Source organism: Dendropsophus ebraccatus, chromosome 12 (genome assembly GCF_027789765.1).
Source record: "Dendropsophus ebraccatus isolate aDenEbr1 chromosome 12, aDenEbr1.pat, whole genome shotgun sequence".
NCBI classification, from domain to species: Eukaryota; Metazoa; Chordata; class Amphibia; order Anura; family Hylidae; genus Dendropsophus; species Dendropsophus ebraccatus.
Window position 1 is genome coordinate 71,010,284 of NC_091465.1, and position 15,584 is coordinate 71,025,867.

At 43.9% G+C, this 15,584-nt stretch overlaps 1 protein-coding gene across 1 annotated transcript in view; it reads left to right on the forward strand.

Annotated features, from left to right (window-relative positions):
• The window catches only part of SHANK1 (SH3 and multiple ankyrin repeat domains 1), a 197,747-nt gene that overhangs the window by 63,502 nt on the left and 118,661 nt on the right, over nt 1-15,584 (forward strand). Inside the window, exons 12-13 of the mRNA XM_069946701.1 lie at nt 3,234-3,397; nt 7,322-7,435. Coding sequence (XP_069802802.1) covers nt 3,234-3,397; nt 7,322-7,435 — 278 coding nt within the window. The remainder of the gene's footprint in view (nt 1-3,233; nt 3,398-7,321; nt 7,436-15,584) is intronic.

Genomic DNA, 15,584 nt, shown 5'->3' on the forward strand with positions numbered 1-15,584 from the left:
GGGAAGCCTTTCTGGCTTCCAGATTACCAGTGCTCCTGCGTGGGAACAGCCGGGAACTGAGAAGACAGAAGACTGTCAATCAAGATTCAGGAGGCATGGAGGGGTGGCATCACTGCTGGGACCTTATGAACACAGCGGACTTATCTTCAACCCTATATGGACATCAGCAATGTTGACCTCAGATTAACCCTCCAAGCATGACAAAGAAGATGCAAAGTTGCAGATACAGCTGGCCAGGGACTTGTTTACATCAGCCATCTCGGTAGGGAGGGGGAGACAGAGAGAAAAGCTCACACGCAGTTTTTTGTTTCTTCAGCAGAAAGCAGCAGCTCAGAAATGGGGAAAAGGGACTGAATACAAAATAACAAGTATAGAAGGAATTGTTAGTCTCACCTTGGAGTACCCCTTTGATATTTAAGGGGGATGTTTCATCTAGCGAGACATCAGCTGAGAAGGTCTGGCTTCAGAAGCTTCAGAGATTATCAGCTAATTGTAAAATATAGACAGGGCAGGTTCACCACAGGCCGGGTTCCTTGTTAGTGACTTACAGAATGGCTGCTCCTTAGCAACATGAACCTGTAAAGTAAAGCTGAAGCTGCAATCCCCGGTCACTCAGCAATGTACAGCATTGTGCTGCCGGTGGCGAGTTCTTGACTGATTATTTCTGGATATTTAGAAGTGGCAGTAATGTCGCATAATGCAGAATCCGTAGCCTGAGAACACCTGGCAGCCTCTATCTGCAGTCATCTGAGGGAAGAGGCAATGCAGAACACCACACGGCTTCATGGCCAAGACAGAGCGTGAAATAGCAGGAAGGAAAACAAGGACTATGGAGGGACCCAGATTCTGGCTGAGCTCATGGTCCCCTATCAGCCATTTATCTTCATAGGTCTCATTTGCATATAATAGGTAATTGTTTGTTAAATCATTCCCAGTCTGAAGCACCTTATTCCTCCTATAGTTCCTAAAGTCCAAGCCTTCCTTGCTTTCTAAACTTACATTGCTTCAATGTCAAGAATGTTTAAAGGTGTTATCCAGCACTACAAAAACATGGCCACTTCCCCCTACTGTTGTCTCCAGTTTGGGTGGGGTTTTGAAACTCAGTTCCATTGAAGTAAATGGAGCTTAATTGCAAACCGCACCTGAACTGGAGACAACAGTTGGGGGAAAAGTGGCCATGTTTTTGTAGCGCTGGATAACCCCTTTAAAGTGTCTGGCAACAAAAGTGTATCTGAGCCCTCTGTTATTCCTCCTGGTAATGGACACCATGGGGGAGATTTATCAAACATGGTGTAAAGTGAAACTGGCTCAGTTGCCCCTAGCAACCAATCAGATTCCTCCTTTTCATTCCTCACAGACTCTTTGGAAAATGAAAGGTGGAATCTGATTGGTTGCTAGGGGCAATTGAGCCAGTTTCACTTTACACCATGTTTGATAAATCTCCCCCCCCCCACGTAACCATTCTCCTCCTCCATGAGTCCATAGACACCCTGACAATATTCAGCTATGTCAGATTCTGTAGGGACACAGCCTGTTGCTGAGAGAGAATGGCAATTGTCACATTTCCAGCACTTTGGCCATAACTGGTTGGAACCAGCTGGTACCTGTAGTTCCACACAAGCAGCCATAGGAGATGTCAGGCCTCATTCACACGTCTGTACTTTTCATCACTGATTATCAAATACTGAATCCTTTACCCAAGGAGATCAAGCAAAGATCAGTGGGGCAAATCGGATTTACTTGCAACTTTACCAACCACTGACAGTCCTGGTCAGGTGAAGAACTTTCTGATGTATCCCTTGTAGTGAAGGTTGTCACCCCAGATGTAGATAGGTGGGTCCATATGACAGTAGTTGCCCATCTTAAAGGGGTTGGCCACTTTATAGTAAAATTACTCAGTGTACAGTATGGGTACTCACTGTATATACTGACAGCAGTTCCCTGTGTACCTCAGAGAGCTAAAATCAGACTCCCCTCCTCCAGGCTGTCCTACTGTGTGGTGTTTCTGTCCATAAGATGGCCGACATGGAGGAGCATGTGACCTAGCCCCGCCCCCAGTGTCCAACACTGAGCCTGTATATGCCTATGGTGGACACAGGGAGGCGAGGCATGGTCACATGCTCCTCCGTGTCAGCCATCTTATGGACAGACTCACCACAGAGTAGGACAGCCCAGCCTGGAGGAGGGAAGCCTGATTTTAGCTCTATGATGTACATAGGGAGCCTCACTAACTGACAGAACTACCCAACTGACTGATACAAGCTTTTTAAGGGTCAAACTGGGTCAATCCCAGTGGAGAGGTAAGGGAACTTGACGTCCCATTGGTGGGAACTTTCTAGAACTGAGTGGTGATAGATTAAGAGTAGAGGATTAACCTCCATAGACTTCAATATGTTGGAAATTACATAGAGAATACTCAGTGGCGGCATCTTGTGGCCAAAAAGTAAAAATACAGTTTGAAAAAAAGAATATAGGTATAGTAATAGAGATGAGCGAACCTGGAGCATGCTCGAGTTGATCCGAACCCAAACTTTCGGCATTTGATTAGCGGTGGCTGCTGAACTTGGATAAAGCCCTAAGGCTATGTGGAAAACATGGATATAGTCATTGGCTGTTTTCCAGACAACCTTAGAGCTTTATCCAAGTTCAGTAGCCCCAGCTAATCAAATACCGAACGTTCGGGTTCGGATCGACTCAAACCCGAACCCGGTCCACTCATCTCTATATAATAACTTTACGAATAAGAATATAGGTATAATAACTTTATGGTTGACTGGACTATAGGGGAACCTATTCATGGTCCATGTGTTCTGAGACTTACGTCACAGCTGTGGGATGGTCTGTGGACCCTTTTGTATAAACTGCTCTTTTTTTGTATAGAATGCTGCGATGATTATTTACAGAGGTAGCCGTGGGCACATACTAAGCAGAGGGGGCGAATAAGAAGGGGAGAGCCGTGCGGGGAAGGGGATGCAAGGATATGTAGTTCACGGGCAGTGTGCGCTGCTGCAGCATTGGCACCAAAACAATCATTTAAAGAGACTATGGCATAGTATGATGGTCTAACTAGTGAATATAGATGCAGCAGAGCTGAGTTAATGACATGTAAAGCAGCTATATTTGTCCTTGGCCTATGCTATTATCCCAATTATATGTGCAATCACAATGCACCATTAAGGTACTCCTTAAGGGTTAAAGTAATACATACTTCTTCTTTTTGTGTTTTCCTCCAGTTCTAGTGGTTCTGCCAAAGACACCCCTGCTGGTGGTACTGTGAATCACCGCTCGAAACGCAAACTCTATTCAGCAGTGCCGGGACGTACGTTTGTTGTCACCAAACCTTACCAGTCCCAGGGAGAAGGCGAGATCTCTCTCAGCAAAGGAGAGAAGGTCAAAGGTAAATACCCAGCCCTTTATATTATAAGTGTGTGAATTATATGTAAAACTAGGAGATAAACTACCCGGGCATCAATGTCACCAACCATATCACAGGGCGTTATGTTTGCTGAAAATGGATATTTCTGTGGGAAAGATGAGGATATAATAAAAGGCACGGATATGGGGTATATACATGGTTCTTCTCCTTTGGAATAAGAAACATTCTCAAGATATATATATATATATATATATATATATATATATATATATATATATATATATATCAGAATTGTAGCAGACATTTCTGTATCTGAAAATCACCCCTATTCCTCATTTTGGCAAGTGTCTGGTTCTTTACAAGCCCCATTCAGCCATATCTAGAATAGCCTTAGACAGGCAGGAGCAGGTAATCGAGTATTTAGATAATACTGCTTGACAATGTATGTCAGATACGGAGATACATCTGTTTGGCATAAAAAGTAGATGTCAGAGGTGGAGTAATGTGGTTTTTCAGCGGGAGCGGAATTAGAAATCCCAAAATGTTACGCCAGACATTTATCATTTTTAACTCCTACACTGATGGATCAGACAGGGCAGCACTGCCACCTAGTGGTAACCTAATACTTCTCTATGTCACACAGATCTTTGCTGGAACAGGGTGCAAAAGAAGCAGTTCTGCTGTAACAGATAGGTTAATATTGTCCACACTTAAAGCGACTCTGTACCCACAATCTGACCCCCCCAAACCACTTGTACCTTCGGATAGCTGCTTTTAATCCAAGATCTGTCCTGGGGTCCGTTCGGCAGGTGATGCAGTTATTGTCCTAAAAAAATACTTTTAGGCTGGGTTCACACACATATTTCAGGCAGTATTTGGTCCTCATGTCAGGTCCTCATAGCAACCAAAACCAGGAGTGGATTAAAAACACAGAAAGGCTATGTTCACACAATGTTGAAATTGAGTGGATGGCCGCCATATAACGGTAAATAACTGCCATTATTTCAATACAGCAGCCGTTGTTTAAGATAACAGCATATATTTGCCATTAAATGATGGCCATCCACTCAATTACAACATTGTGTGAACAGAGCCTTTCTGTGCTTTCAATCCACTCCTGGTTTTGGTTGCTATGAGGACCTGACATGACAGGACCAAACACTGCCTGAAATATACTGTGTGTGAACCCAGCCTTAAACTTGAAGCCCGTGCCAAACGGGAGTATCTGTGCCCTAACTTTGCACAACCTCTCTGTCCCTCCTACCCACCTTCCTCATCATTAGGAATTGCCTCACCCGTGTCAGCGCGACACATGGGCTGGATCGTTAAGGCACCTGTGCAATGTTCAGCATGGAGAAAATGTTTCAGTGGCATTCCTAATGATGAAGAGCTTGGGGAGGAGGGACGGAGGGGGGGGGGGGGGTGCAAAGTTAGGGCACAGATACTCCCGTAAGGCACAGGGCTTCAAGTTTAAAAGTACTGTATTTTTTTAGGACAATAACTGCATCACCTGCCGAACGGACCCCAGGACAGATCTTGGATTAAAAGTAGCTATCCGAAGGTACAAGTGGTTTGGGGGAGTCAGATTGTGGGTACAGAGTCACTTTAAATGTGGATCCTTTTTTGTGTGGCTTTTAAGTCAGGTTTTACATTATAATTTTTGCACTGGGTGTGCACATATACTTAAATGGAAACTATCAGAAGGTTAGAAGCTTCTTAATCTGCTGATATCTTCCTGTAGCGCACAGGGCACTGTAAGACACTTATCTTTATTCGCTATAGGGAGGTGTCAGCAGGTTAGATGTTTCCTTTTAAAAATCACAGATACTAAGTTAGCGTCACAGTTCAGTTGATTTTTTATATTATTATCACTATACATAATATTATACCTGTTTTATCACATACAAATGTATTATATATTATAATAGCACTATTCTTATATTATTGTTGTTGTTGTTGATGATGATGTTGTTGTTATTGTTGCTTTTAATGTTGTTATATATTGTTATATATATTGTTATATGTATATATTAGTTTGGTTTTACTGGTGTTGTTGTTGTTATATTATTAATATTACTATTAAATAAAAATTACTACTATTGTATAAAAAGGAGATGAATACACTGAACAATAGATTAATTTTCTTTTAGAGCTTCTGGAGTGCTGCAACTTTTTTAAATTTTAGATAGATAGATAGATAGATAGATAGATAGATACATGACAGATAGATAGGTGACAGATAGAATATAGATCAGACCCAGATTGGGACTAAAAAGTAATCCTGGCACTCAAATCCCAGCAACCCACATTCAATATAGTCCTTGCCATATAGTCCTTGCTATATCCTTGAAAATACACAGTGTCACACAATGCTGCTGCAGTATATTGAACATAAGATGGTCCAGCCTGTCACTACTTACTTAATGAACACAACAAGAGAAATAAAATAGGGGCAAGGATTGACCTAATCACATGGTCAGGTATATACTACCACTATACAAGCACTCACATAGTCAATAATAATACCGCCATACAGTAACCAGATACCAGGTCTACATAGACTATGTACACTACCACTATACAAGCACTCATATCCTCAATAATACCACCATACAGTTGTTAGACACCAGGTCTACATTGGCTCTGCACAGCGGAATTTGGCAGAGAATACAACACTAATCGGACACCATCACAGGCAGAATACACCACAATGACAGAGGACCTGTCAGTTCTCGTAGCCTGGCTATTTTAGTAAATCCTTGTATTTCTCCTGAAATTGTGTCGTTTCTCTGCTATTAGGCTATGTTCACACAATGTATATTTTCGTAAAAGTACGTCCGTTGTTGTAATCGGAAACAACAGCTGTACTTTTTACGAAAATATATGTTGCTTTGCCTAACATGGAATCCGAGCTGGAGCGTATACACATAGTATATGCTTCGGCCGGGATCTCTCGCGGAGGCGTAGAAAACTGATATGTCAGTTTTTGGCAGCCGCTATTCAGTGAATAGCGGCCACAGAAGACCCTATCAGTGCACACAGTGGAGTGAGCGGCTTTGGTCGCACACTCCATAGTGTGCAGTGGAAGTTCTGATGCGGGCGCATCCGGCTATCATCCGGCCAGTACTTCAGTACCGGGACAGCCGGTCTCATATGTAGTCTGCACATGGCCTAACTCTGGAAAATATTTTTTTGCATCAAATGTCATTTTTTTTAGATTTCTCAACAGAGACACTAGGCTAGACACTAGGACTCAATAGAAAACTACACCACATTGAGTTACAGCTGCAGTCCACAACACGTATGGTACCTAGTGTATTGCACTGTCCTGCAGCTATAGCTCCTGTAGTGCACCGTGCAATGGAAGATCCAGAAAAGTGGCCCACAGAATGACCGGTCCATCTGGCATTTGTCAGAAATGCCAGATGGATAGTCTAGCCCTGATATAGATAGATATAAGATAGATATAGATAGAATATAGATAGATATAAGATAAATAAAGACAGATAAATAGAAGGATGAATAGATACCGAAATAGGTGCCAGACTGGCGATATGGATGAATAGGTAGATTGGCATGTAGAAAATGTTGAATGTGTTAAAGAAATCTCCAGCTACAGATTTGCCATGGTACAATCTTCAACAATACATTTCATTGTGGATTTATTGCACATTTTGCCGACCCTATTGTATCCTCTGTATATATTTACACATGCTTTGGATTTAATATTACGTGGCCGACTATGTTTTTGAGTACACAACATCAGTTTTTTTATCCGTTTTTTTGCATTAAAAGGATAGGAAAAACGGTTTGCTAAAACGCAGTGTGAACCCAGCCATAAAAGACCTGCATTCATCGGATTATTCTTCAATGTACATTGTATCTTATTGGTTATTAGTTGTATACTTTAAATAGCCTTTAACATAAACCTTGTGTATCCCTTAGTTTTGAGTGTGGGAGAAGGAGGATTCTGGGAAGGAAGCGCCAGAGGTCGCAGCGGCTGGTTCCCTTCAGACTGTTTGGAGGAAATACCCACAAAACCCCAGGAGGGAAAACAAGGTACAATATGGCACACTCTTCTCAGCTGAGGATTTATCAGTGATAATCTGCAGGAAATCTCATCTGCTTTTTTGCTTGCATTATTTCTGACCCCATGTAACAATGAAAATGTAAGCCGGATAGGTGTCATATATGCAGCCAGAGAAGAGGGTGATGGGGAAGAAAAAACCATGAAAGGTGATGGTAAAGTCTTTAGGGGTATAGGCTGCAGGGTGGTGGGGAGCCATAATTGTTGTCATTGTCACCTCTGTGACTTTATAAAGATGTCATCAAACTAGTGTATAGGCCAGAAAGGAAAGTAGAGGAAAAAGCAAAAGAGCCATGGTCAGATCTAGAATGCCAGATCCTGTGTCACTGTTGTTTAAAAAAAAATTAAATCAATAGTACAGGCGATTTTAAGAAACTTTGTAATTGGGTTTATTAGCTAAAAAATGCATTTTTATCATAAAAAGCAGCTTGAAGCTCCTCCCCCTGTTTTTATTATTCTCTATGGAGAGAGGAGGGGTGGAGGGAGATGAGGCACCAAAACAGGACAACAAAGAGTTAATTTACAGCTAGATCACTGGGCTATCTCCTCTAAAGTCAGCACTGACCTCTCTGACCTCTGAATACCAGCTTTCACACAGTTCCCGCTGTGTAACTCTTTGTTCTCTGCTCTCTGCTGGCAACTAATCTCCCTCCTCTCTCCTCCCCCCTCCATAGGTTACACAGGGCCCGACTGATGTAAAAGAGTCAAGGTTTCCTGATAATGAGCAGTGAATGAGAGAGAGGAGGGGGGGGGGACCTGGGGAAAGTCTTTTTGAATGCAGATAAAGGCATATTTGCCTAATAAACCCATATCCAAAATTTCTTAAAATCGCCTGAACTATTGATTTCTGCAAAAAAGAAAAAAAAAGAAAAAAATCAACAGTGACATTTTAACCCCTTAGGGTACGTTCACACTTACCGGATCCGCAGCTTATTTTCTGTAGGTGTGAACACACCCTTAAGGACTTTTTATATTTGCCCTTTTGCTTTTCCCTCCATGCCTTCTAAGAGCCATAGCGCTTTTATTTTTCAGCCTACAATGTTATTTACAGTCTTATTTGGGATCTCTATTTTTTATTTATACCATATTCATATAGACGAGAGGTTTTGATCGACCTTTATTATGTTTTTTTTCCTGATATATAAAGTAACAAAAAAATCTGCAATTCTGGTACTTTTTTAGTTTACGCTATTTACGTTATATTTTACTACATCGGACAATTACGCACGCAACGATATATAATTATGTTCTTTTTATGTGTTTTATATATACAATGGAAAAGGTGGGTGATTGAAACTTTTATTGTGGGAGGGGCTATGTCATATTTTAAACACTATTTTTTATTTATTTTTTTTTAAACTTTTCAAGTCCCCCCGGGGATCATTACATTGCTAAGGTCTTATACACACGTTCCATATGGAAGGCCTGATGTTGAGCCCCCCCCCAATCTGTAAATATGGTGCCGGCAGCGGGGAAAGTCTTTGAATATTGGTGCTGGGGTAATGACAAAGAAAAAAAAAAAATCTTATGTCTGGTAGTCTTGACACTTTCTGAAAACTCCATGTCATGGTACATCCTTATACTTCAACTCTAACAATATAGACTCATCATTTCCTGTTACAACATGCCAAGGAATCTGTAATACGCTATTGAGTCCTGGCCTCTACCCTTCTCTCCCTGGCAGCCAGGACTGTGTGAGTACATAGGCTTATCTAGTCCTGCTACAAGAACAAGGAGATCAGATGGTGTCACTGGCAGCGTCAGCTGGTACTATGCCAAGGATCATTCCCAGAATTTCAATATCTTCAATAGACTTTAATGGAGAGAAGCTTTGTATGTGCAGCCACCTGGCAGAATGTTCACTACTCTCTCAGGATCAGAGTGGCCATTACTTCTACAGTATCTACACCAGTAAAGAACACCATAGCGATAACCAGGGGCGTTGCTAGGGTCCTAAAACATCCGGGGCCCGGGACCTCTGAGTGCCGTCATAAGCGGTTAGTAAAGGAGCCCAGTGCAGAAGCTAGTAACCCTAATGACCGCTCTATTAGCCCAGCTCTATTGCCTCCACTCCTAATAACTGCAGCTAAGCAGACACAGACAGCTCCTTCACAGCTCCCCCTGTACACACAGCCTCTGGGAGGTCTGCCCTAGCTCCTATCCTCTAGGCCAGTGTTTCCCAACCTTTTCTACCTCAGGGAACTCCTACCAGATAACGTTCTACAAAATGCAAAAAACTCATTCAGTGACTCACAGGGGATGTCTTCTTTGATCTGAGTTGTTCTCTTTCCCTTTTCCTCTCCATCTGGCCCGGACCACCATAATGATTTCTTTCAGCTGCAATTCATCTCTTCAGAACCTGCCAGACAAACATCTTAGGCTCCGGACTTTTCCTTCAATTTCCTTCCCTTTCCCCCCCTATAGGCTCCTATACAGTAGTAATGCTACCAGGGCTGTATTTGCCACTAGGCACCCGTGGTCCGGTGCAAAGGGCAGCACCCTGCAGGGGGCGGCACCTTCTGAGCACAAAAAAGAAAAAAAAAATTCACCCTCATGGTCGCTAATGAGTGTGGGTGGGGCCATGATCAAGGGGGCGGAGTCACTATTGTGGCCGGGAGAGCGTGTGCAGTGCTCCCTGATGTCAGCTCCTTGCTTCAGTGATGGAGCTGGCAGCGGGGCTCACAGTTTCTCTGCTTAACTACTGAAGCAAGGAGCTGTGAGAGCTGCCCCCTGCGGGTGGAAGGGGGTGGGCCCAAAGTTGTGGGGGCGGAGCCTTGCGGGGCTGGAGTCATCCATGAGCAGAATCTGAGTGGTATCTTTATACAGTATCCCCTCTCCCCTGCACCATAGCCTAGTAAGCAGTATGGTAAGGGGGAGGGAGGGTATCCTGTATCTGTAGCCCCCTGTGTACTGTTCAGAGCCTGTTGCCCATATATACAGGGGGGGGGGGGAGGTCCTGAACAGTACATGGGTAAGGGGGGGGGGGTTCTGTATCATACAGGATCCCCTTCCCCCTCTGTGTACTCAGGTCACCCAGCTTTCCCAGCATCCTTACCCAGCATCTTTTAGTCAGCCTGATGGAGGACACCCAGCGTTCCCCAGTATTTTGTTCTCCGTATGATGGAGGTCACCCAGCGTTCCCCAGTATTTTGTACTCAGTATGATGGAGGTCACCCAGTGTTCCCCAGTATTTTGTACTCAGTATGATGGAGGTCACCCAGCGTTCCCTAGTATTTTGTACTCTGTATGATGGAGGTCACCCAGCGTTCCCCAGAATTTTGTACTCAGTATGATGGAGGTCACCCAGCGTTCCCTAGTATTTTGTACTCAGTATGATGGAGATCACCCAGCGTTCCCCAGTATTTTGTACTCAGTATGATGGAGATCACCCAGCATTCCAGCATCTTGTAGTCAGCCAGATTGAGGTTACCCAGCTTTCCAGCATCTTGAAGTCAGTATGATGGCGGTCACCCAGCTTTCCCAGGATCCTGTACTCAGTATAATGAAGGTCACCCAGTTTTCCAGCATCTTCTAGTCAGCCTGATGGAGGTCACCCAGCTTTTCCAGCATCTTGTATAGTAGTCAGTATGATGGAGGTCACCCAGCTCTCCTAGCATCATAAAGGGGAAAAAAAAGAGAAAGGCAGGAGGCGGCGCCTCGTGTAATACCGTTTACTGCCTTTCACTGCCGCGCTCTCATTGGATCAGCGTGACACACTTCCTTCCTAGATTGGCCTCCGCTTTTCCACATGACTCTCCAGTTGTCAGAACACTGTACGCGCACAGCTACAATTGTATCCCTTTGACTTATACTGCCGAAGAGACACTGGATCTGATGAAGAGAAGGTCCTTGAAACGCGTAGTCCATCTACTAATAAATACTTTTATCCTGAACTATGTCTCCTATCATCCATTGGGAAGTAGCAAACGGACAGCCGGTCAGCGCCTGATACTCCTGGCCACTCTGCTTGTTGGGACCTCCCGCAGCGATCTCCAATCTGCATTCTTCTAATCTGCGCAAGGCGGTGTCGGGCTCGGAGCTCGTCCGCCGTAGGTGAGCGGCATCTTATGTGCCTATTTATTATACAGTTTCAATACGGTGCTGTCTCTCTTTCTATTGAATGCAGATAATGGCATATTTGCCTAATAAACCTAATTACAAAGTTTCTTAAAATCACCTGGACTATTGATTTCTGCAAAAAAAAAAAAAAAAATTACAGTGACACTTTTATACTTGGGGAGCATGATGTCATAGCAGTTCACTTGATTGACACTAGTTTGACACGTCAACAGTTTTTATGGGTCAGGGTTTGACTGTTTAGACCTTGGCCGATTAGTAGAATGAGCGTCCGTCTCGTCACATGACACAGGGCCACGAAAGGAGCACACTGAGCTGTGACATCTCCCGACTTGTTCTCCTGATCCGTCGCAGTCTAAACACTCTAACTCATCAAAAATTTTGACAGCGCCTCTTTGAATACACTTGTGATTTCAGAATCGCTTTCCTAGTCACTAACAACAGAAACCTCTATATAAGCTCAGTATATGGACTCCTTGATTTCTACTATATTGATAATGTTGGGATGATACTCATAGATCCCCTCATTCATGGCTGTTCAGGAAATCCCTAGCCGCGGAGCTGAAACATGGATAGGGAAGAACATCGTCCCTAACATGTGACCTAATAGACATTAGGAACTTCTACCTATGCCTTTCTATACATTACATAGAATTCTAAAGCTTTGCCTTAGGTTCCCTTTACCTTACAGAGAAAAGTTGTGTAGCTCTGCTGCCACCTGGTGCCCTTTGGTAGGAACTGCACCCCCAGGATGAATCACTTCTCTCCTTTAGTGTGTACAATAGATGTCATGACCTGTAGTGCTCATGATGACAATGGGATTTGCAGTACAATGCACGGTAGGTCTATAGAGATAATACTTGTGGCAAGATAAGAGATGCCTGGGCACTATGCCAGCCAACCAATCAGTGGATTCGTCATTGTGCTTCTTAGGCCTGATCTTGGTGCTGTGATGAATTAACCCCACCACACAATGAGGGTAGCTATGAAGCCTTCTATGTGTCTCATAAGCTTGAATAATGAAGGTCACTTAGAAGAGACTCACATAGCAATGTGAACAATTATTCCATAAGAAGTGTGCAAAACTCTTCTCAATGTAAACCATCACCCCCCACAGATCCTATAGGAAGCAGATACAACCTGATGTAGCCGTATGAAACAGCACATTGAGCGTACGCAGTGCAAGCTGGGGAACAATACAGTGAACTTCTAATCTCACAGACTTGCTATATTATTTGGGAAGATTTCCACCATGGTGATAGCATATAACACCCCATTCATATCGCCAGGGCTGTGGAGTCCGTATGCCAAAGTCCTGACTCCGACTCCTCAATTTGACTACAAAGCATGTGCAGCAGCATTTTGGGCACTGTAAGTAAGGGCTCTGGGGAAGTAGGAAGATAACTAGTATTAAAGGAGAAGTCCGGCGAAAATTTTTATAAAAGTATTGTATTGCCCCCCAAAAGTTATACAAATCCCCAATATACACTTATTATGGTAAATGCTTATAAAGTGTTTTTTCCCTGCACTTACTACTGCATGAAGGCTTCACTTCCTGGATAACATGGTGATGTCACTTCCTGGATAACATGGTGATGTCACTTCCTGGATAAAATGTTGATGTCACGACCTGACTCCCAGAGGTGTGCGGGCTGTGGCTGCTGGAGAGGATGATGGCAGGGGGATGCTCAGTGTCCCTCCAGTGCCCTGTGTCCCTCAGTGTCCCCCTGCCATCATCCTCTCCAGCAGCCACAGCCCGTACAGCTCTGGGAGTCGGGTCGTGATATTACCATGTTATCCAGGAAGTGACATCACCATGTTATCCAGGAAGTGACATCACCATGTTATCCAGGAAGTGACATAACCATGTTATCCAGGAAGTGACATCACCATGTTCTCCAGGAAGTGACATCACCATGTTTTCCAGGAAGTGACAATACCATGTTATCCAGGAAGTGACAATACCATGTTATCCAGGAAGTGACAATACCATGTTATCCAGGAAGTGACATAACCATGTTATCCAGGAAGTGACATCACCATGTTATCCAGGAAGTGACAATACCATGTTATCCAGGAAGTGAAGCCTTGATGCAGTAATAAGTGCAAGGAATAAAGCACTTTATAAGCTTTTCCCATAATAAGTATATATTGGTCATTTGTATAACTTTTAGGGGGCAATACAATACTTTAATAAAAATTTCACTAGACTTCACCTTTAAGGACATGAGAGGTGAGAACTTTATTACTACTAGGGCACCCTGCCAGGGCTAGCCTTAGGGGAGACGGCGCCCTGTAAGGAATTTTCTTTATTCCTCCTGGCGCATCGCTATCAGAATCTCAGACTCAGTAGATACTGATACAGGGATAACCATTTATGGACACACTGTAAAGGCCCTATTACACAAAGTGATTATCGGTCATATTCGTCTGATACCGACCGTTATGGCCGATAATCGCTTAGTATAATAGAAGACAACTATCAGCAGACATGCACGATGTCTTGTATTGTAGTGGAGACGGTACTTCTGTAGTGGTGGTTCCCGTGGCGGGATGGTGTCCCAGACGTAGTGGATAAGAAAATCCCGGCACTTCTTTATGAGCCGATGAAGGCTATATGCTGAAACACATCCTCCTGTACCCTATGATGTTTTGCACATAATAAAACAAGCAATACTCCACTTGGTGAGTGCCGGGATTTTCTTATCCACGCCATGCATGATGTCGGCTAATCGTTGTCTTTCAACATGTTGAATCAACAACGATAACGATAGCAGCGATATGCTACAGTCGCTCTGTGGAATAGGAGTGATGGCAGCAGACTGCCGATATCTTCAAGCGATCACCCAAGCAGCCCTCCCGCAGCTCCAAGCGCCCCCTTTCCCCCCGGCTCTTACCCGCTCACTGACAACACATGTAATAGTGCCAGCAGCGAGCAGGGAACGAGCAGCAAGCGAGCGCTGACCTCACTGGTTGGCAATTGTTTGCTCCTTTTTATCGCCCCCGTACACAGTATGATGCGTCCTTCAGGGCTCCACACACAGTATCAAGTGCTCCAATACCCACATAGTTACCTTATAACATTGTTGCCGATAAATATAACTACCACACAGTGATTTCATATTTCCTCAATACTGCTACTGAACAATGATGTCACTACATAATACCTAAATATTGCTGCCACAACATGAACAATATGACTACTACTACTGACCTTATAAAAGAGTGCAGTTACATCCAGTGACTTACAGGAGGTGTCTTCTCTGATCAGATTTGTTCACTTTTCAGTTTCCTCTACCCTGCCTGGGCCATCTTGAAGTCTTCTCTTGATCATGAATCCTTTCCCCAGAATCTGCTAGAGAAACATTTAGGCTCCTTTCTCCAGCACATATAGCAGTTAGGTCTCCTGTGTCCCTATATAGTAGTTAGGCAAATCTGTAGCCCCATATAGTTTACAGCCCCCCCTCCGTGCCTCCATGTAATAGTAAGGTATGCCCTGTGCCCTTATGTAGTTTTAAGATCCCTATATAGTATAGACTTCTCTGTGCAGCCTGTACATGGTGTCAGGCCCCTCTGTAAAGTCCCCTTTGTGCAGCCGCTACATAGTATAAGCCCCTCCAGAAGCAGACCTATCACTTGTGCAGCCTGTTCAGCTGCACAGGGGCCCAGGCCAATAGGGGGGCCCGCCAGGCTCAGACTCTAAAGTGTCAGCACAGCATGGAACATGTCTGTAGTGCAGTAGTGGATTATAATAGGGGCAGCCCAGGGCCCTAAGCTCCTGGGGGGCCCATGACCACCCAAAAAGACTTATACTTTCAGTGGTGTACTGTCTCCTGGATACACTTCCGCCATGATTTGCAAAAAATCACTGTTTTTTTAATGGCAATTTTGCACAAATCAGGACATCATGACATTATCTGTCCTGTACTATGAACACCAGGCTAGTGCTGCCATAGTTACAGTGGGGGGGGGGCAGGCTTGGTGAACAGCCCGGGGCCTATGGTAAAGTTAATCCGCCCCTGCTGTAGTGGGGTCCCCCAGGTG